Here is a 22181-nt window from a genome sequence, read left to right on the forward strand (position 1 = left end):
AAAATTGCAGAAAAATCTGCACTTTTGCCAAATCAGGACCTATTACATTACTCCCATAAGCTGTTAAAAAGTAAACATAGCCTATGAAAGCATTTGGCAGGTAGTGTAAATATTCTGACTGTCATATAAAGTTTAATGAACCAAGCTGTGCAAGGTAAGGATCCAAAATGGTCAAGAGTATGGTGCGCAAATACAAATCACGTTCCTATCAGAGCAAAGTCTGTACACCTGCATTAGACGGCATGGCATGAATGAAATAGGTATACAATGTTCTAAAAACAAGATAAATGTCAAAAAGCTTTATCCATATTAAATTACTGTCACACGAGAAACATTTCATATATATGTATAAGTTGTGCCCTGACCACAGTAGTGACTAGCGTACAAAGCTTATGCTTATTAATTACTTTGAGTATATAAAATGGTTCAGCTTGGACCTTGTCCTCACATTCAAGAAGATCTGCAACTTACATCAGCGGCACCGCAAGCTTCAGGCAATGGCGTCAGGTATGTGTTTCCATATTCCTGCAGGTATGTATTTCTAGATTTCTGAAAATGAAAAGACCCTAGCATACATGCAAAATGTGTACCTCAGGATTATATTAAGAACAATCCTAAATATAAAAGGCATATTCAGTGGAAAATATATACGGTAGATCATAATGATAGATAACCACCAAAAAAAACAGCCAACCAGACATTTTTTAATGGTTTTCTACTTTAAGAATATGTAGTTATAATAGCAAAGTATAGCGATGAAATACATTACTGAACAATAACTAAGTATAGTGCAGCAAAGGTCCACAATCCTTAAAGGTACAAGAATGATCAATAAAAGGTACTCTAGTGCAACGAAAGATCCACATACTGTGAGATACAAGAACTAACAATAACTAAGGGGGAGATTTATTAAAGTTTGGAGAGAGCTAAAAAACCAATCAGTAATCAGCTCTTAACTGTCATATTTCAAACACAGCCTATAAAATGACAGTTAGAAGCCGATTGGTTGGTACTTTATCTCCAAGCTTTGATAAATCACACTAGATCTTAAGAAGAAAAGTGTCACAATCCATAAGCTACAAGAACTAACAGTAACTATATCTAGTGCAGCAAAATATCCTCATACAATGAGCTTTAAAAACGAACAATATCTAAGTCTAGTGCAGCAAAGGTTCATAAGCTATAATAGCTATTAATAAGTAAGTCTAGGGCACCGAAAGGACCACACACCATGAGCTACATGAAACAGAGTTGCCCAAACACTCATACCTGAGTTTTATTAGAGATCACAGTATGATTTGCACATGCCTAGAATAATCTACATACAGGCCGAGTCTCTCATATCCAGATATTCAGAAATACTGATTTTTTTTTTTCGGCATGACTGAGAGTGAAATCTTTGCTTTTTCATGGTTCAATGTACACAAACTTTGTTTAAGGCACGAAATTATAAAATTACCTTCAGGCTGTGTATAAGGTGTATATGAAACGTAAATGCATTTCATGTATGTACACATGCATTGAGTCACAAAATTATTGAAAATATTGTATAAAATGACCTGCAAGCTGTGTGCATAAGGTGTATATAAAACATAAATGCATTCTGTGTTTACAGTTGGGTCCCATTCCCAAGATATCTCATTATGGTATGCAAATATTCCAAATTACGGAATATTCAGATATCCAAAATACCCCTGGTCCCAAGCATTTTGGATATGGGAGACTCAACCTGTATAAATATAGATTCCGAGCATGCAAAGAAAAAAAAATTGCAGAGTACGTGGGCAGATTGATCAATATAAATAAGTATTTTCTATAAATTAATTGGAGATCTACACAAGAATAGCTTGCATAAGAACACATCACTTTCGCAGATCTCATTGATTATAATCATGCGGCAAATAAAAATAATTGCATATGGGAAAATTAAGTAGAGTACATAAGCTACTAGAGATCAAAACCAAATGTCCATTATCTACAAGCTGGGTAAGGGGGATTGTGTGTGTATATGTGCCGGTAGGAAGTGGGGCTTGCCAAAAATGAACATCTCCTTTAAAAGATAAATAATCATAATAAAAGTAGAAAAAAAACCTTAAAAAAAGTAAAGTGTACAATGTAACATTTCCTGTTTAATTTTTTTTTTCCAGGGCTGTGCTCCTCTGTTGGACTCCTAGTCATAATGTGCCTCCAAAGCCCTCCAGGTTTTAATGCTTTTCCCCAGCTGTCTCTGTCTAATCTCTTTACAAGTGCTGCATTCAGGGCACATTACCTTCACCAAATGGTTACAGATACATACCGAGAATATGTAAGTACCACAAGAATTTAACTGAGATATACTGCATAGTTTATAGATTTACAAGCATCTACAATCTTCTATCACCATAAAAAATAAAAAACACACATGGTTCATACAAATACCAAACAAATATTCAGGTTTATTGATATCCAAGAATTATTTTGAGAAATCAAAAAAAGGTAAAATCGGCCTGAATGCAGCTTTAAAAACGGATATACTGCTGTAATGCAATCCTCCATTCAGGTAGAAACGCATAGTGTAAGTGAGATACCATCAGAGCATAAGCATTTACTATGGATGGAGAATGATTAGTGACTTTTTTTCCTAAGTAGCCTCAAGTCAGGATTACACTGAAGCCCACTGCAGCAACAGTAGACACACCCTTCTCCATATGAGTATGTTAGAGAATTCATAATTGGAGAAACAAAAAGTAATAAATAGTCTGCTTTTGCCAGAGTTAAGAAAGTTTGAGAAGTTTTTGTGCTGCTGGCTGAAACCAGAAAATAGTTGCAATTTGTACAGAAGTTACTTACCATGTAATTTTATTCTGGTGTGGTCATGCTGCTTTGTATACTAATTTGTTATAGGTTTTATGCCAATGTACTGAATTATTGTCAACAAAATTATACATGCACAGCAAAGCGTATTGCTAAACAGTCAACTGTAACTTCCAGGAACGAACGTATATCCCTGAAGATCAGAGATATTCAAATAAAAACTCCAAACTCCTTCAAGAGCGTTGTTACTCAGAAACCATCCCGGCCCCAACAGATAAGGACAACACACATCAGAAGTCAGTAAGTTATAAAAAATGGTCATGAGATAAGATTCTACAGTAAGTGCCACATGCAGACTGTGTTACATAGAATATTTAATTGTACATGCTAATGTCTGCACGCTTGCGAACATCACAAGTGCAAATGTTCTAACACCTTTCAAAATCTAGTTCTCACATTTCATACTCATATTTGCAGGGGAGATGTAGAACCTTCAGTCCCGCTCTTATTTTCTATTTCTTAAAAAGTAAATTGTCTTCCTAGATCTGTTGCTAGACAAATCCACAAATCCATTTTCCCTTGACCTTTTTTAAAAAGTGTTTGTCCAGGTTTTCCAAAATTAGGTTTGCACACTGTAGATGGATTAACTAATTGGGAATATTTATCAAAACTACCCATGGCAACCAACCAGATAGTGGCTGTAATTTTTGAAGTGTAGGGTAGATGAAAGTAATCATTTTATTGGCCTCTTAGAGCAACTTCAAATTCCTCTACAGTCCTACACTAAATATATGTTTTCTAATTTGTGAGTTGGAGAATTTGTCTTCTTCAATTGATTAACAAGAATGAAGTAGGTGAGATCATAGCTAGAAGATATAGTCTTTGGGGACCAGTGACATATCACACGAGCCATTGTGAAAGTGTTCCATTAAATAATGTCAAGGGGGAAAACATCTGAAAAGACTATACATTTCTTAAAACAACTTGCTTTATTTCAAACTTGTACTTAACAAGGAATAACCTTCCTCCGACTGAAAAGTTACAGTAGAAGTCATCTCAGTTCAATGTCTTGAATATATTTTATATGGTCACAAAACGTGAGGCTTATTCTATTCTTATATTATACAATAATGGATATATTATTCCCATAACTTCTAAATGAAGCAGTCATGGGCAACTAAAGTCTTTGTGCACCACTAACAGTCCAGGTGTTACGGATATCTGTGTGAAGAGTTAGCTCTTTTTTTTTTTTTTTAACGCCACAGAATATTAGAATTTATGGGCCAGTAAAGGATATAGTTGGATGGTTTCCTGCATGGGCCTTTTTTGTGAAGCAATGTCCAGTAACATTTCCATCTACCATCCTCATATCACAGGATATGGACCTACTACGTTTCTCACTCATGCTCATTCAGACCTGGATGACACCAGTGGGAGTGCTTGTTAACAACCAGGTGTTTGGGAACTCAGACAGAGTCTCTGAAAAGCTGAGGGACCTTGATGAAGGATTACATGTCCTCATGAGAGTAAGTATCACCCCAGGGACAATCTGAATATACAATGTGAAAAAGTAAATAAAAGAAAATGATAATGTCAAATGGGTTGTAGAGAACTCCTTGCTGACTGAAACAATATGAATACTGCTGTGCACAAGCTGTGTACAGTAAATGCAGTATATAGTAGTTATTAAAATTAGTCATCACTTGTTTTTATTAACAGGAACTAGATGACGGAAATGCCCGCAACTATGGTCTACTGACTTTACCATTTTATAAGTTGGATAACATGCGCAGCGAAGATCCAAGGATAAAAGTTTACAACCTCCTGTCCTGTTTCAAGAAAGACATGCACAAGGTGGAGACCTACCTAAAAGTGATGAAATGCCGGAGGTTTGTGGAAAGCAACTGTACCTTTTAATCAGAAAATGAATATTCAGTAATGCCCGTCCCAGAGTCCTCCAGACAAACGCTGCATTTTATCTTCAGTTGATGGGGGGGGGATCAAATCTTATGTAATGGCACAATTACACTTCCTTACCAAAGTATGTTTATTGCTGATGTATTATGCTTTGTGTTCTTAAGGGCTTTATATATTGTACAATAATAAAAGTATAAGAGATGCAATTGTAGGAGTTAAAAGTATATAACAGTATGTGACTAATCAAATCATGGTAACAGCATGAATGAATGTGTCTGCGTATGCTATAATGAATAAGTGGTCCTGGTCCAAAGAAGAAGGGGGTAATTACTTTTGAATGAAAAAACTAAATGCTTATGAAAATTTTTGTTACAGATCACAATACTAGTTTGGACATAAAAAGAAAATCATGATATAAATTGTTAAAAATAAGACATGCAGTACCTATGTATTATATAAATTTGTAGGTGTTAATGTTCTACACAAATTAGGGCTATGATTCACTTAAACCAAATGATACCCTTTGTGGTGTTAATTACTGCAAATTACCACTACTGTTGTATATAAGTAGTTGGGTTTACACATTATTATATCCCATTAGTTCTTTAAAAATGAGTACTGGGAATAGAACGTGGTCGCTCCTACATAACAGGAAATATCTTTAAAAGAAGCCCAACTCCCCAGTACCACACTTCCACCATAGAATCATTTGCAGAAGTTTTACCAAGAATGTTTTTGTTTTGTTTTTAATTACTTTTCATACTGGAAAAACATGGATGCTCATTGTAACTTTCTTTCAAATGACAACTCTACCAGTACATGTTGAGGGGATTCATAAAGTAGAATTCAAACATTCAAGATGAATAAATATGGTCACTGTAACTTAAGATACTTTAACATCAGATAAGAACCTGTTGTTTTAAGTCTGTTTAAAACAGAAGTTACATTTCACCAGAAAACAAGAGGCTACAAGCTTTCATACCATGACAACAGATAAAATGATAATGTAAGCAATGCTATTCTGTAAGCAGCCATCAAAGAATCCAGGTGACTTTATATATGTTGATAGAGAAGTTGGATTAATAATTTTGAAGGCAAGCCCCAATATCTATAAAATAAGTTACATTTTATACAAATCATCTCTCAGAAATGTTCTCTTATTCTCCATCTACCAAAGTGTCTTCCTCGAATGTGAGCTCGGCCAGGTTCTCCTGCTCCTCTCCATCTCCTGGATCCAATGGTGTCCATGTAAAGTCATTTACCTGCAGCACAACACACTTGGTATAACAGCAATAGAAGAAACTCAGCACTAGGATAGACAGAAAATAGTGCATCCTATGATGCAAAAATGTTTTTATCAACAGCTATTTTATATGCTGCACAGCTGAGTGCAACAGAATTGTCAATATTTGAGCATTTTTTTTTTTTACTGATAATTGGAGGGAATTTTCACTGATACTATTGTATTACAGGCATGTATATTAAAAAATTAATTCCATAAATTAAATTCTAAACAAACTGGAAGATATGGGGTTTCTAATGGTAAATCTTACAAGCGGACACCATTGGCATACTATTTGCAGTTTACTGGAGATTGCTAGATTCAATTTTTACAGATCAGATTTTTTTTTTGTTTTTACTGCTGCACAAACATTCTTATTTTACTGGGAATTGGGATGAATAAAAAAACAAAAACAAAAGAACACTGCACTTTGCATAGTATTTTTCCATAGGTCTTGGAGCCATGTGGAGAAGTTGTACGACTCCTGGGTCTTTTCATTATGTTGGTCGTCTAAAACTTCTGGGTACAAACTAAAGATTTAATCTATACACACCTTTAAACCAGTGGTTCTCAAACTCTTGTCCTCAGGACCCCACACAGCTCATGTTTTCCAGGTCACCCAGCATGTGCACAGGTGTGTTTATTACTCACTGACACATTTTAAATGATCCACAGGTGAAGCAAATTATTTCAGTTGTTATATTGTGAGGAGACCTGGAAAACATGTACTGTTTGGGGTCCTGAGGACAGAGTTTGAAAAACTGTGCTTTAATCTAATGCTCCCCTCTCCCTTAATTTTACTCCAACTCCTGGAGGCAACTCATCCCCAGGGCAAGCCGACACGTCATGTTATAGTATTCTTCCCGAAGCCCACACACCCCTTTCCCTATACACAATTCCTAGTGTACCCATTTCCCCCTATACAGTTCCTGGCAGACAGTCTCCTCAGGGCATTCTGCAGTGTGTAAACTTTGCATATTATGCCCACTGCTCATTGCTATCTCTATATAACACTGAAATAAAAGGTATATTGAGCATTTTGTGACATTGTTTGCACTTCTGCCGTGTACCTGGATGAGTCCCTGTAGTTCCTCTTCTGTTAAACAGTCCACAGTATCATCTTTACCTGGCACATATTCTACAGCGAGTTTGCCACTGTCTGTAGGATATAAAGAGGTATCAATTCCAGAATTGTCATGTGTAGCATTATTACTGTTAACTACTGTTTGCCGTGTTGATTGTTCATTACATAAAAACTTCTGGATCAGGCGTTCTCAACTCCAGTCCTCAAGTACCACCAACATGTCATGTTTTGTGGATTTCTTTAATCATGCACAGGTGAGTTAATCTATTTTGCAGAGTCGGTAATTATACTACCTGCTTCCACAGACAGATATCCCCAACACATGAACTGTTAGGAAAAGTTGAGAACCGCTGTTCTGGATTGATTGAATTGATGGTTACGTTTGGTAGCACTGGAAACAATCCTGTTAATTCCAGGATTTATTGGTGTCTGACTTATCCCATCTGAAAATTAAAGAGGATGAAACCAAAACCTGCATCACTGATCACTTACAGTATATTTGCAATTTACAAGATTTAGAAAAATTCAGGTGCTGACAGGAGGCAACTGTTCTGTGTCGACCCCTGTAGCCCCGGGGGGGTTGGGGGTTCGGCACAGAGATGATAGAGGGGGAGAAATGTTGACAAAGATGAGACACAAGGAGATGGGGATGAGGCAGACAGGAGTGGGTGGGATGAAGGGGACAGTGATTAAAGACAGGGAACAGATAAGAGCCGGCGAGAAGGGATAGAAATGAGGGTTGGGGGGACGACGACAACACATATATAAGAGAAGGGATGATAGGGACAGATGAGACGGAGGGGGAAAAAACCCTCGATTATTGGGCGCAATAACTATCGGCCCAGCGTATGATGGGACCAAAATACTAGTATGCCAATACTTCTCTTGACCAATATTTCGTACAGGGTCTCATTCTTGGTTTAGTAAGAAAAGAAGAATCTTATAACAACTTTAATAATTATCAACTTAAAACATTTTTCCTTGTTTGCCACAATTAAGTAAAACGAAAATATACTTGTGTAAACACTCAAAATATGCAATTACAGCAGAATACACACTGTGTTGAAGAAGATAATTATGGTTGCTGCAGTAGGTGTAACCAGCAATAAGATCACAGGGAGTAACTTAATTGATAGATCTTTAGATATGCCTATATACCAAAATATACAGTGTTAATATATCATACACGTTGCCATTAGATTTCATGCAGTCTTTGCATGTCGATTATGTATGTTGAAGCAACATGTTATATGTCACTAATTCAGTCGCACACAAACCTTAGCAAATAGATCACAATAGGGCACATCCAATCTTCACAGAATGTGAGATGAACAGATATATAGGGGTATATTTACTAAAGTGAGAGTTTTTAGAAATGGAGATGTTGCCCAAAGCAACCAGATTCTACTGTGTGTTAATAAGTAGAAAAATACACTATGTAGAAAAAAGGGAGATTAGACACCCCCGTTGCACACGACTTCCAAGTGGCAACTAATGCGTCGGTTTCGACAAGAACACTTCGTTCTACGGCAACAAATATTTAAAACACAACGACAATGCCACCTATCATGTTTCCAGGGTGACGCTAGATTGGTATACAGAAAATTCGGTAACCCGGATGGACTGGTCAGTTCAGAGTCCAGATCTTGAAAATCTCTGAGACGAATTGGAGCGACGGGTGCGTTCTAGGCCGACTCGCCATTCAGTGTCACAGATGGTCACTGCACTTAAGGCAAAATTTCAAAACATACCGCCTGCTGTTGTCCAGGAACTGGACAGTTTGCCAAAAAGGGTGTCTGCAGTAATCGCTGCACGTGGTGGACCAACAAAGTACGGACGTCAATAAAATCTCGTTGATCTATTTCCTGTCAGTGTTCATTCACTTTTGCCTACGTAGTGTATATGATATAAATGATCGTTATGCGATATAAAGCGACCCAGGTCTTGATGAAAGATAGCAAATAAGTATATTGTATCCAGGAAATCTCAAACAAAAGTTAAGGTTTAAATTTCTGAATGCATCTTATTCAAGTTAAAGTGAAAGTTTAGTGGCAGAAGGCTCATATACAGGGTGCCTAGAGTATCTACTATCAGTCATGTGCAAAAGGCAGTGAATGACTAATGAGTACCCGAATGCACTCCAGAATGAGTGACCGTAAAATAAGATGTAGGCGTATATCATGTTAGTCTGGGAGATCGAATCCCCGGGCAGTGGTGAAAATTCAACACATGGCTAATGAGAGTATACTAAAAAGAAGGAATTATATATAACACCCCCCCCCCCCCCAGCAATAAAAAAATATATATATATAATGCTTATTGCAGTTAAAAAAAAAAAAGTGGTTAGATTTGTGGTATGCAGATAAAAAGTAGAGATATGGTAAGAACTTACCCTTGTTATCCCTTTCTACGAGGTCCATAGAAAACCTTGGGGTATAGGTGATGACGAAGACCATGCAGTTAAATTTGCAACAGGGCCTCCCTCTATACCCCGCCCCCGGGCCGGAGGCTCCTCAGTTACGTAGCAAGCCAAAGGCCGGAGGAGGATAAAAGAGATAAGTCTGGAACACACGAGAATCACATTCTCACATAGGAGATGGAAAACCGGTGACCAGAGCGAAGCCCATGTGAAGCACAGGTGTGTCAGGGTGGGCGCCCTGTGGACCTCGTAGAAAAAGAGAACAAGGGTAAGTTCTTACAATCTCTCTACTTTTCTACTTCAAGGTCCATAGAAGGTCCACAGGAAACCTTGGGGATTCCCAAAGCAGTACCCTCAATGGCGGGGACGCTCCTGTGCAGAAAGGAGAATCCGCCGCCCGAAGGAAGCATCCTGAGTGGCAGAGGTATCAAAGGCATAATAATACCTCAAAAAGGTCTGGATAGAAGACCATGTGGCCGCCTTACAAAGGTGTACAGCCGAGGCACGACTAGCTGCCCACGAAAGACCTACAGACCGAGTAGAATGAGCAGTAACAGAAGGTGGGACTGGAAGGCCCTCATGAATGTAAGCCTCAGAAATAGTCATTCGAAGCAATCTAGCCAAAGTTTGTTTACTAGCTGGCTATCCTCTCTTGTGGAAGCAATAAAGAACAAACAAGGAGTCCGATTTCTGAAAAGAACTGGTAAGATCCACATAAATCCTGAGGGCACGTACCACATGCAATGAGACCCACCCTGCCGAGAGGTCTGAGGAATTAAAGGCCCATACAATAATTTCTTCATTAATGTGGAAACTAGAGACCAGCTTAGGAAGGAACCCAGGGCGAGTTCGAAGCACTGCCCTGTCCCTATGAAAAACTAGAAATGGGGAATGACAAAAGAGAGCCCCTTAATCAGAAACTCTTCTGGCGGAAGCAATGGCAGAAGAAAAACAGTCTTGGCAGTAAGCCATTTGAGATCCACTGAGCCCAGTGGTTCAAATGGAAGGCTCTGGAGAGCTTTAAGAACAACAGCCAAATCCCAAGGTGCTACAGGAGGGACAAAGGGAGGCTGGATACGAAGGATGTCAGGAGGAGGAGCAATCCTTCGCTGGAACCACACTGAAAGGGCCGAGATATGGACCTTCAGTGTAGCAAGGTAGAGACCAAGGTCTAAACCCACTTACAGGAAAGCCAACACTCTGGGTATCCCAAACACCTGCGGGTCATAACTTTTTGGACGACATCATTTAAAATAGAAATGCCATACCCTGTGGTAAATTGTAGCAGAAGCAGGTTTACGTCCTCTGAGCATGGTGTTAACCACAGAGCCGGTAAAACCCTTGGACCTTAAGAGGGATGTCTCAAGACCCACGCCATCAAAGACAGATGACCTGGGTAGAGGCAAGGACTCAGAGACAACAGGTCCGGATGTTGAGGCAACAGCCACGGAGTGTCGATGGAAAGACTCCGAAAATCTGAGTACCATGGACGTCGGGGCTACGTTGGAGGCACCAGCAGGACCATGCCTCCCTCTTGTTTGAACTTCCGAATTATTAGAGGAAGAAGGGAGATTGGAGGAAACAGGTACATAAACTGGAAAGTCCACTTGACTGACAGAGCGTCCGCCAATAGAGCACTGGCGTCTCTTGTCCTTGACCCGTACCGAAGTGATTTAGTCGAGAGGCCATGAGGTCCACGTCTGGAAGGCCCCACCAGTCCACTAGGAGTTGAAACACTTCGTGGTGAAGAGACCATTCCCCTGGATGCACGTCGTGACAGCTGAGGAAGTTCGCTTCCCAATTCAGCACTCCTGGAATGAACTCCGCCGATATGGCTGGTAGATGGCCTTCCGCCCATGTCAGAATGTGTGACTCTGTTATTGCCGCCTGACTTGGAGTTCCTCCTTAACGATTTAGATAATCCACTGTCGTAGCATTGTCTGACTGTACTTGCACGGGTTTTCCGTGAAGCAACAGTCTGGCTTGCTGCAGTGCCCTGAAGACTGCCCGCAGTTCCAATATATTGATTGGAAGTGCAGATTCCCATGTGGTCCACCTTCCCTGAAAGGATGTGGACCCGTCACTGCGCCCCAGCCCCGAAGACTGGCATACGTCGTCAGAAGAACCCAGTCCGAGATCCAAAAGGGACGCCCCTTGTTGAGGTGAGCCGCCTGTAGCCACCAGGATAGCGACAGATGACCTCCAGAGAGAGCACCACCATTTGAGTCCGTATATGATGGGGAAATCCGTCCCACTTGGAGAGGACCAATAGCTGCAGAGGCCGGGAATGAAACTAGCATACTCCCAGTAACTGCATTGCTGAGTGGACTGACACTCGGCAATTGTGAAGGCATCCGCGTACAGGCGTCTGCAAAGTGGAGATCTTTTCTGCTGTCAGAAAAATCCTTTGCTGTTGTGAATCCAACAGGGCTCCCCATATGGAGCATTCTTTGAGATGGAAGCACTGAGGACTTTTTCCAATTTATTAACCAACCGTGTACCTGGAGCACAAATATCGTTAGCTGCAGGTGGTGGTGAAGTACCTCTGAGGACCCTGCTAGTAGCAAGAGGTCGTCCAGGTATTGTAACAGGCGGATCCCCTGATCTTTGTAAACACCCGAGGCGCAGTTGCAAGGCCAAACGGCAGAGCCTGAAACTGGAAATGTTGTTGTGACACTGCCAACCTGAGAAAACATTGGTGAGCTGAAACAATCGGAATATGCAGGTATGCATCCTGAATATCCAGGGATACCATAAAATTCCCAGGTTCCATAGCCAGTATAACTGAGCGTAGGGTCTCCATTCTGAACCTGGGTACCCTGAGGAATTTGTTCAGGGACATGAGATTGAGAATAGGACGGTAAGAACAGTTTTGCTTCTGGACTAAAAAAAGGCTGGAATAATACCGTTCCTCTTTGGGACATCGGGACCAGTACAATGAATCCTGCCTGTAGCATGGACTGTACCACCTGTTGAATAGCCAAAGCCTTGTACGCGTTTTTCGGAAGCCCTGTGCAAAGGAATTGATGGGGAGGCCTTCTGCGGAAGGAGAGGGCGTACCCCAGAGAGACCACTTCCTTCACCCAGGAATCCGTGGTAGTTTCACACCAGTACTGGGTGAACTAAAGAAGTCGGCTTCCCACCCTGGGGTCCCCCAGGAAGAGGCCCATGCCGTCAAGCGGAGAGCTTGTCATCAGGCTTGGCAGCCGGACATCTGGTACTCTAGGGCTGCTTCTTAGGCCTGGCAGATTTTTTGGTGGTGGATGGCCTGGGAAAGGACTGAGTTCTAGCCTTACCTGGGGCCCGATAGGTCTGAGAGGACGGAGTCCGAGCCCCCGAAGAAGCTGGAGCAGAAGGCAGACAAGTAGACTTAGCTGCTGCTAAGGTATTCACAATCTTGTCCAAATCAGGGCCAAACAAGACTTTACCGTCATAAGGCAAACATTCCAACACCTTCTTGGATTCCGCATCAGCTCTCCAAAAACAGCCACAGAGAGCGGCGAGCTGCAATGGCTGCCGAAGAAACCCTGGCATTTAGTAGGCCAATATCCAAAGCTGCCTCATTTATATAGGTAGCCAAATCTCGGAGATTTCTCACCAGATTCAGCTGTTCCCTGGTAACATTAGAGGCTAAGAATGTTTCAAGGCTATTAGCCCAACATTCCATGGCCCGAGCCACCCAGCAAATGGCCATTGCTGGTCTGCACGCAGCCCCCGAAAGGGAATAAACAGATTTAAGGCATTATCTATCTGTAACATCCTTCAGGGACAACATGGAAAGCATAGGAAGCGTTGCGCTTCTTACCACGCGAGTGACATGGGAATCCACCACCGGTGAAGTCTCCCATTTGGAAAAATAATTTTCGCCAAAAGGGTAAGTAGAGACTAGACCAGGGGTTCCCAACCACGGTCCTCAAGGCACACTAACAGTCCAGGTTTTAGGGATAGCCACACCTCAGCACAAGTGACTTAATTAGAACCTCAGTTATTTTGATTTAATCAACTGTGCACAAACAAGGATATCACTAAAACCAGGACCGTTAGTGTGCCTTGAGGACCGAGGTTGGGAATCACTGGACTAGACGCCTCTGCAGTTGATACCGCTTTCCAGGCATTTTCCAAGCTACCTCCAAGTGATTCACCAATTGGTCAGATAATGGAAATGTAGCCTCAGTCACCTTTTCTTCCATGAACTATGCATGCCTAGATTTAGATCTTCAATGATCATGGCTGCTTTTACAGCTTGTATTAGCCCTGGAATAATATATATATATATATATATATATATATATATATATATATTATTAGACTTGACCCTCGCCTCCAGAGAAGGTAAGCTCAGAGTCAGACTCATCCAGAAGTAGATCATCATCAGATGACACATCATCATCCCATCCCATACAGTAGATTGCGACAATAGCAATACCCTTTTAGCTGGTCTGCTGATAGGTGTGTCCTGCTGACGTATCTCAGTCGCACCCTGCAATATAGCAGGAACTGTATTAGCCCACTGAGGGGGCAACACCTGTGAAGGTGTAGGAAGTTGCAGCAGGTTTTGCGCTGGCAAAAGGTGCTGTTGTTGAAAACTGAACTGTGGACATATAGGAGGGCCTGCTAAATGCCCTCAAATGGTTGTTAGTGCTTTTGCAAAGCACTCCCATGGTGGCTCCTGCTGAACAGTAGAAGCCTCAGAAGGACCCGGGGCAGTATAACACCAAAAAGATAACTCCCTCGGAAGCTCTGTCCCCTGCCCCTAACGCTGTGGTACATTTTTTTACAGAGCAGGGTAACTTAGTCATATAACTCTCACTGCCAGACATAGTAAAGAGGATCACTTAACAGAGACTGAGTCTCAGCTGCGACTTGTGCCACACCCGCACCACACCCGTGCTTATGGCCCAGAATAGGTACAGGGATAGCAACAAAAGAATTATAGTTTTTAGCAAAAAAACAGGCACACAGTGCTAGCATACAGTCACAAATTCAAAAAACAATAATACCTGCACTTAATGGCACTTTCTTAGGTCAACTACAGAGACTTAGCGTCTAGTACAGGGGTTTCCCAACCACGGTAATCAAGGCACACTAACAGTCCAGGCTTTAAGCATAGCCATACTTGAGCACAGGTGACTTATTTAGAACCTCAGTTATTTTGATTTAACCATCTGTGCTTTAGCATGGATATCACTAAAACCAGGACTGTTAGTGTGCCTTGAGGAATGAGGTTGGGAATCACTGGTCTAGTAGGACAAGTGTGCGACATACACTGACCACCAACCAGAGGAGAGGTATGTAGGGGAACCCGTACTCCGCACTGCATGTGGAGATCAGCGACACAGCCAGGAGAATGACCGAAGAACTCGTGGGGAGGCGGAGACAGAAATAGGAAGCTGTCACAGATCAAGCCAGACCACAGAGGAAAGGCATGTTCAGCAGCGGGGAGGAGCCGGCTGTTAGACGGGGAAGGCTTCCTCCCCCAGCCAGCGTTTAACCCCTGTGACGCTGGAGTATTCCGTAGAACTCAAGTCCCAAGCGGCTTAGTGTGGACTCAGGACTCAGTGCTTGCTGTCATCCCACGGTGTCCCCCAACTCTGGAGAAAAAAAAGACTGCGTCTCGGCACGCACCACCGCGGTACATGTCGCTTACCTGCATCCCATAGCGTCCAGCCGCATTCTAGGAATCCTCCGGGGTCCCTGCTAGCCAAGACCCCTGAGGCCCGCCGAGAGCCATGGATTAGTACCAGCGTCTCAGCACCAGCGGGGTGATGATGCGGCGTGCGAACTGCCATTGGACTGTTCACGCTGACCGCACTTAGAAAAAAACTTTACATTTTCAGGGCTGTTAGTAACAGCCCCACTGCAATATAGTGACCCGACTCCGGCCAGGCACCAAACGAAACTGAGGAGCCTCTGGCCCGGGGGCGGGGTATAGAGGGAGGCTCCCGTTGCATCCTGGGAGAAAAAATTTAACTGCATGGTGCCCTGATGTCTTAGTCATCACCTATACCCCAAGGTTTCCTGTGGACCTTCTATGGACCCTGAAGTAGAAAAGCAGAATAATGAAAATGTGATTGTCATTTATGTAGTACTAGGCAGCGATAACCAATCAGATCATCCTATTATCTAAAAAGATGGCCATGTATTCATGTTGAGTACACTAATAATTATAAAATGAAGGCAATTTAAAGTGATGGGGGTATAAAAGAGTGTGGCTGCAATTACAAAAGCCATAACAATATGTGCATAAAGGGGGGGTATCCACTACGTCACCTGAAAGTCTGAACGTCTAGCGTTCAGACCTTCAGGTCGCCGAGGTGCGGTGCCCGCACTGAATGGCGTTCACTGAACGTCATTCAGTGAAGGAGCCAGACCTCCTATCCCTGAACATGCCGAACCTGACCAGCGTTGTCAGGTTGACGGGCATGTTCAGTAGACAGTCGGGGACAGCAAGGACACAGCATGCACGCGCATCACTGGTCCTTGCCGGCTACCCATTACCAGACTTTGTGAACAATGCGACCAAAACCTCCTGGTTTTGTTCGGATTGTTCACAAAGTCGGGTAATGGATAGGCCCCTTAACTGTGTACATGTACTATTGACAAAGTGAGATTGGGAATTAAATATGGGAAAAAAATTTTTTATAGATGGATAGAAACATTTTTCAATAAAGTAAGAGGTTTTAAAATGACACGTTAAGGTGGAATATTACGGAGAGGTGTATCTTGTACAAGAGGTCATGAGGTGTATACAGATATCAGGGGGTAATATTGAACCACAGTGTGGTGTATATATAATAAAAAATAAAAAGAAAGGAGTGCTCTGATTATATAAAAAAAAAGGAAAAAACATAAGGAGGTGTACCTTATGTGTTGTAGAATAAAATATGTATTACACATGATTGCAATAAGTAGCAAATTCAGCTGTATATATTTCAAGGAAATGATATAATCTTGGCCAGGACAGAAGAGGAGTACATTTATGTTTTACAAAAAGTGACCAACCTTGTGGAAGATAAATGTGCCAGTTTATTTACATTAAATAAAAGCTCCAAAGCAAATGTTCTAGTTTAGTCTGTGGTATATTATATAATTTCTCCTGGTCATGGAGATGGAGGAAATAGACCTGGTCCATTCCAAAGAAGTGCAAGGGTAAATTTCACTGTTCCCCAACCAATCCCACAAATACTGCCAGACTACGGCATGGTTATAAACAAGGCTATTAAGGAAGTTGATGCCCTCTTTTTCTTGGGCTGATAGAACACACTAATCCTATAACAACCATTTTTCCACCACTGGCGTATGATCATAATTGACAATGCATTCCTTTTACAACTCACAAATTTAATTACACTTACTCTATATTGTTTTAATTTTATATGTCACTAACTATCATCTACAGTGTCAATTATAGACAATTCTTAATGACAATAATAAGTTACAGTACTTGTCAAAATTCTGACTACACCCCCTGAAATCCAAAAGAAGCAACGTGTGATTGTGCTGCTTTCTTACGTCAACAAGTTTTCTGAAAGCTCCAGTCAAAAATGGCCAAAAAGAACTGAGTTAAGTGTGGAAACACGTGCTCACATCATTTTATTGTTTTGAGGGAAGAAGGTTATTCTTCGCAGCAAATCCACAAACGGTTGAAGGAATCCATTGGGGCCGTGCGCCGGGCTTTTGAATGAAAGTCAAAAACTGTTCAAAATGTTACAAGAAAACGAACTGGTCGTCCAAAAACAACAACTGTTCGTGAGGACAACTTCATTGTGACTACTAGAAAGCGCAACAAACGTTTGACCGCTCCGGAAATAGGAAGGGAGTTGCAGAAAAGTCGTTCCCAGTCTGATTGCCAGGCGCTTGCAGGAATATGGCCTTAGTGGTAGGGTTGCGGTAAGAAAACCAGTTCTACGTGCTACAAACGTAGCAAAAAGGTACGCATGGGCTAAGAAGCATAAGGATTGGACTGAGGAACAGTGAAAGAGGGTGCTTTGGACCAACAAATCGTAATTTGTACTTTGGCTCGCATCGCCAGGCTTTTGTGCGCCGTCGTCCAGGTGAGCGCTTTCTCCCAGACTGTGTAGCGCCAACAGTTAAGCATGGAGGAGGCAATGTGATGGTTTGGGGATGTTTCGCAGGCAACCAAGTTGGTGACTTAGTCAGAATCGCCGGAATGATGGATCAAAAGGTGTACCACAACATATTAGTGCGTCATGCGATTCCCTCCGGAAGGCGACTTGTGGGTCAGAACTTTGTTTTCCAACAAGATAATGATTCAAAACACGTCCAAGCTGTGTACTAATTATTTGCAAAGGAAACAAGACGCTCAAGTCGTAACAAAAATGGAACGGCCACCTCAATCACTAGATGTTTCACCCATCGAGCTTTTGTGGGAAGAACTAGACAGGGAAGTCCGAAAACAGATGCCTACCAACACTGAGGGCCTCTGGGAAGCTCTTCAAAGCTGCTGGAGTCGAATGGATCACGAAAAATGAGTAAATAGGATGCCAAGGATATGCAAAGCGCTTATCAAAGCTAAGGGTCGTCACTTCAATGAAAGCAGACTACCTATATAAACTTGCCTAGTCAAAACAAGTACTATTTTTTTTGGTTCCTTATTGTTCAAACAGTTGTTTATTTTGTAAACAAAGCCAATAAAAACAGGTTTTATTTAGTTACTGTGCAGTTAAATTTAAAATTCCTTAAAATATACTGGTGTGCTCAGACTTTTGACAAATACTGTATATTTTAATTCATATGGTACCAGTCTGTTCAGCAATAAAGGGTTAATATATTATTACCCTTGATATAAGTTCCTAAATGCACCTATCAAATTCCCTGTCCCCCTTCTTGTAGTTACCATCCCACTGGTTGGGATGCCGGCGCTCAGAATACCGGCGCCGGAATCCCGACAGCAGTTGGAATCTTGGCACCAGAATTCAGACGGTAAGTATTAGGGATAGGTTTATGGTATGGCACTAGGGGGAGGGTTAGGCTGCTGGGAGTGAGGGTTAGGGTTAGGCTGCGGGAAAGGTGTGTTAGAGGAAGGGTTAGGACTGTTGCCTAATTGGGTCGGGATGCCGCTGCCAGTATTCTGTCCACTGGCATCCCATACCCAACCCTGTCTTACCATTTTTCGTTAAAGACCAATAGAGAGGGGACAACAAATCCTATAATGGGGGTGCATTAAATATGTCTTACCGAAAACTACCAACAGGATCTTCTGGAAAGCGTTAGACAGAGCCCTTTGCACAGCATATTTCTGCAATTTTCCATTCTTTAAGAGAAATTCCATTGGGTCTGAAAAAAAACATTTTTAATTTTGAAGAATATACTTTAAAATGCTAGTAAGTGTCAACAAGCCTGTACAGCATTAATCTAAAGTGGAACTTTGCCTATATGCAAAGCATTAACATTAAATGCTCAAACTATAATCATGAGAATGCAGCCTAGTCAACACCGCCCCAGTATAAAGACAGTAAGTAGGGGAATTTGTGTCAACTAGTGTAAGGTTGGAATGCAGTAAGAGATGTAGGAATAAACTAGGTGACGGGGGGGGGGGGTGTAGTTATGAGACCGGCCGCTGCAATGCCGCTGGTCTCAATACAGACATCCGAATCCCGACAAGGGCTTTAAGACAGGCGTCGGCATATCGACGGGGTAAAGCCAGAGGACGCTGGACCGAGCGAGGTCAGGGCACACTTAGTGTCAGCCGCGGGGGGGGGGGGGGGGGGGGGTTGGGTTAACTTTAGAGAGCGTAGCAGGGTTAGGGTTAGCTATTGGGGGGGAGGAGGTTAAAGTTAGGCACCCCTAGGGGAGAGGGTTAGGCACCCCTGGGGGGGGAGGAGGTTAGGCACCCCTCCTGGGAGGGTTAGGTTTAGGTTGCGGTAAGGGGGTAGGGAGGGTTGGGCACCCCCGGGGGGAAAGGTTAGGCCCACTACGGGAGGGTTAGGGTTAGGTGGTGGAATGGGGTAGGGATAATGTATTTATCTGCCCTGTCGGGATCTTTAAGCTGCCAGCATCAGGATATAAACCGACTATTCAGCCGCCGGGACTTCAAACCCATTCCGTGACGGGTGTACAGCTTTTGTTATATAACCCATTAAGAGGCATATTAAATCATCCACGGTAAAAAAAATTTGCGTGGATGGAATTAACGCAACTATCGCACGGCAGATTGAAAAGGTTCTGAACCTAGTCCCAACATTTTTAACTGTGCGCTGTGGCACCCTGGGGTGCCTCGGGACACTTGCAGGAGTGCCTCAGGTTGGTGGTCCAGCATCAAATGATTTATGGTCAATGTAATGTAAATATGTGGACAAACAGAAGCTCAAACCTGTCCTCCCCCACATAACTAAACCTAAGGATGACAGGTAAACACAATTTACTTTACTTAACTAAATTTTTTTCTGAATTTCTCAATAACAAAACTTTCGGCTTAGGGGTGCCATGTAAACAATGCTAACACTCTAGGGCAACGTGATTCAGAAAAGTTTGTGGAACCACTGGTATAGAGCAACAAAAAATAAAATAAAATAGACGACATGGGGTCTTCTCCTAAAAGCATCACCCGCCCCAGACAGTCCTGGCTGTGATACCGTTAGTAACCTTAGCGGTTCTCACCATTGAAGTCAATGGTGGGAACCGCTCATTGGCTGAGACTCACCTCTCTCAGCCAATGGAAGCTCAGCACCCGGATTTCTATAGAGAAAAACCACGGCTGAGCGGTCATTCGGGTAGTACTCTCCTTAGAGGACAGTACTAAGTTTGTGGTCCGGGACATTTATTTATTTTAAGACTGTGGATGTCTACCTGGAATGAAGAGGACGTGATCCACGCTAGGAATAGGAGAGAATGTTTTTTGGTTTTTTTTTTACATGCATCTGTGGATTTCTACATGGAGAAGGGGACATGATTGGCTACAGGGATACTAGGCGAGTATGTGTGATTGTGAGTGTACATGTATGTTTTAATAAAACTATAAGGTCAAGGTGTGTGTGTGTGTGTGTGGTCTTTATTTTGACATTTCTTTGGCAGGTGAACTACAGGTACCAGCCGGTCCGTAATGATCTGCATGATTGTACTTGTGGTTCTCCAAGTACCAGCATGCGAGGGAAGCTTGCTGGGACCTGCAGTTCTCCTGCAAAAGACAATGTTATCACTTTTATTTTTACACACATACATTTACACTATCAACTCGGCACCCACCGCCCAGGGGTGCCGGGAATAGCTCCAGGCTATCAGCCCAGGCCTGGAGCGGGGGAACTCTTTATTGGCTGACTAGCGGTCAGGCGTAATGCTTTGGCCGGGGGATCCTGTGAAAGGGTTCCCCTGGCTGTGGCATTACCCCCACTAGAAATAGTCTGGTGCTAGTTATGGAAAATACAGGGGACCTCTACTCATTTTGTCCACCATTAGGGAATGTCTGTCAAGTGACGTACGTCGGCATCGTTCAGGTCGGAACAACATGTTGTTAGTGCCTAAACACTGAACGATATGCCGCAAATCGTTAACGAGATTGCCAGATCTTCCTGCCTGTAGGCAAGATCTGAAAATACGACGGATGACCAGCGAGTAAGCGCATCGGCATCGTTATTGTACACTGCATGATTTGTCGTTCCGATGAGTCGAAATCGTTCAAAATATTGTCTAACTAGCATTTATTAGGCAATGTCAAGATAACTAATATGTTCGCATGATGATTTTGAAGAAGGAATAAAAAATACCCTTGTTGAAAAATGACGCAACAAGTACCATTCTGTTTCTCCATACTCTCCTGTACAACACCGACTCCTCTGCTACTAACTCCATGATAGGGAAGGGTCACTTGGACAACACACAAATATCTCAGCTTTGCCTGTTCCTGTGGACAGTCTTCCACCTCTGCCTCCTCATCCAGGCCAGAGATATTCTGTAGCTGAGGAGAAAACACAAACCTTGTGCATATGCTAACCTTTTCCATTTGGAAATGCTTAATTATATAGAAAAGATTTCTGATTTTACTGAACAATATGGGTCCAAAATTGCATAACGCATGAAAGACATTACAAAATAGAGCATGCTGTAGTTTGGATATAAAGAAATCCAAATTACTGTGCTCTACTGCAAATATTAATGCAAAAAAAACTTAAACCTGGCACACAAGAGAGGGTGACCACATTGTATAAACAAAAGACGACGTAGGATTCTCTGCACTCAAATACCTTAATGCTATTCAAGCTGTACTCTGTATTAAAGTGATACAAGCAGGCATTGTAGCTTCAAATATCACAATAAATGTTAATCTGACCCAAAGTATTACCATCATATCCAGCCCTACAGTAAATATAAACATGCATTTATATGCTACAAATATTAAACATGATAATTTCTATGATTTACTTTTCATTTGGGTTCAGTCTTAACTACAGAGCCGTTTGGATATAACCCATTAAAACAATTCTGGGAAATTATATTAATAGAGTCACAATCATGTGCCATGCACTAACCCAGAGGTTCCCAAACTCGGTCCTCAAGGCACCCTAACAGCTCAGGGTTCAGAGATAACCACCTGTGCTCAACCATGGATAAGTAAAATTGACTGATGTACTTATTAAGTCAAGTGTGGTCAAGCATGGATATCCTTAAAACCTGGACTGTTAGGGTGCCTTGAGGACAGAGTTTGCGAACCTCTGCACTAACCCACATCA

At 42.1% G+C, this 22181-nt stretch overlaps 2 protein-coding genes across 3 annotated transcripts in view; one reads left to right on the forward strand and one right to left on the reverse strand.

Annotated features, from left to right (window-relative positions):
* The first annotated feature begins 450 nt into the window (after positions 1-450).
* On the forward strand, positions 451-4916 carry LOC148540614 (somatotropin-like). Of its 2 annotated transcripts, none has more exons than XM_088442430.1 (5): positions 451-507; positions 2148-2305; positions 2971-3093; positions 4170-4319; positions 4513-4916. In XM_088442430.1, exons 1-5 carry the CDS (start codon positions 498-500, stop codon positions 4708-4710), a joined length of 639 nt encoding a protein of 212 aa, XP_088298556.1. In that variant the 5' UTR covers positions 451-497; the 3' UTR covers positions 4711-4916. The 2 variants fall into 2 exon arrangements, with proteins under 2 accessions (XP_088298556.1, XP_088298555.1); XM_088442429.1 differs by having other exon boundaries at positions 459-531.
* Positions 4917-5440: 524 nt separating this feature from the next.
* The window catches only part of RDM1 (RAD52 motif containing 1), a 40448-nt gene continuing 23707 nt past the window's right edge, over positions 5441-22181 (reverse strand). Inside the window, exons 4-7 of the mRNA XM_088442428.1 lie at positions 21247-21409; positions 18694-18792; positions 7063-7151; positions 5441-5972 (exon numbers count right to left, since the gene is read on the reverse strand). Of these exons, the coding sequence (XP_088298554.1) occupies positions 5868-5972; positions 7063-7151; positions 18694-18792; positions 21247-21409 (456 nt within the window). The 3' untranslated portion in view covers positions 5441-5867. The remainder of the gene's footprint in view (positions 5973-7062; positions 7152-18693; positions 18793-21246; positions 21410-22181) is intronic.

This window comes from Taudactylus pleione, unplaced genomic scaffold (assembly GCF_031769625.1).
Source record: "Taudactylus pleione unplaced genomic scaffold, aTauple2 ptg000018l, whole genome shotgun sequence".
Taxonomy (NCBI): Eukaryota; Metazoa; Chordata; class Amphibia; order Anura; family Myobatrachidae; genus Taudactylus; species Taudactylus pleione.

Bases quoted from the DNA above. Each gene is read 5' to 3' on its own strand.
- LOC148540614 (XM_088442429.1), top strand. From the start codon at position 498: ATGGCGTCAGGTATGTGTTTCCATATTCCTGCAG. The intron at 2,306-2,970 runs GTAAGTACCACA...TGTAACTTCCAG, and splicing joins CAGATACATACCGAGAATAT to GAACGAACGTATATCCCTGA. The intron at 4,320-4,512 runs GTAAGTATCACC...TTTTATTAACAG, and splicing joins GATTACATGTCCTCATGAGA to GAACTAGATGACGGAAATGC.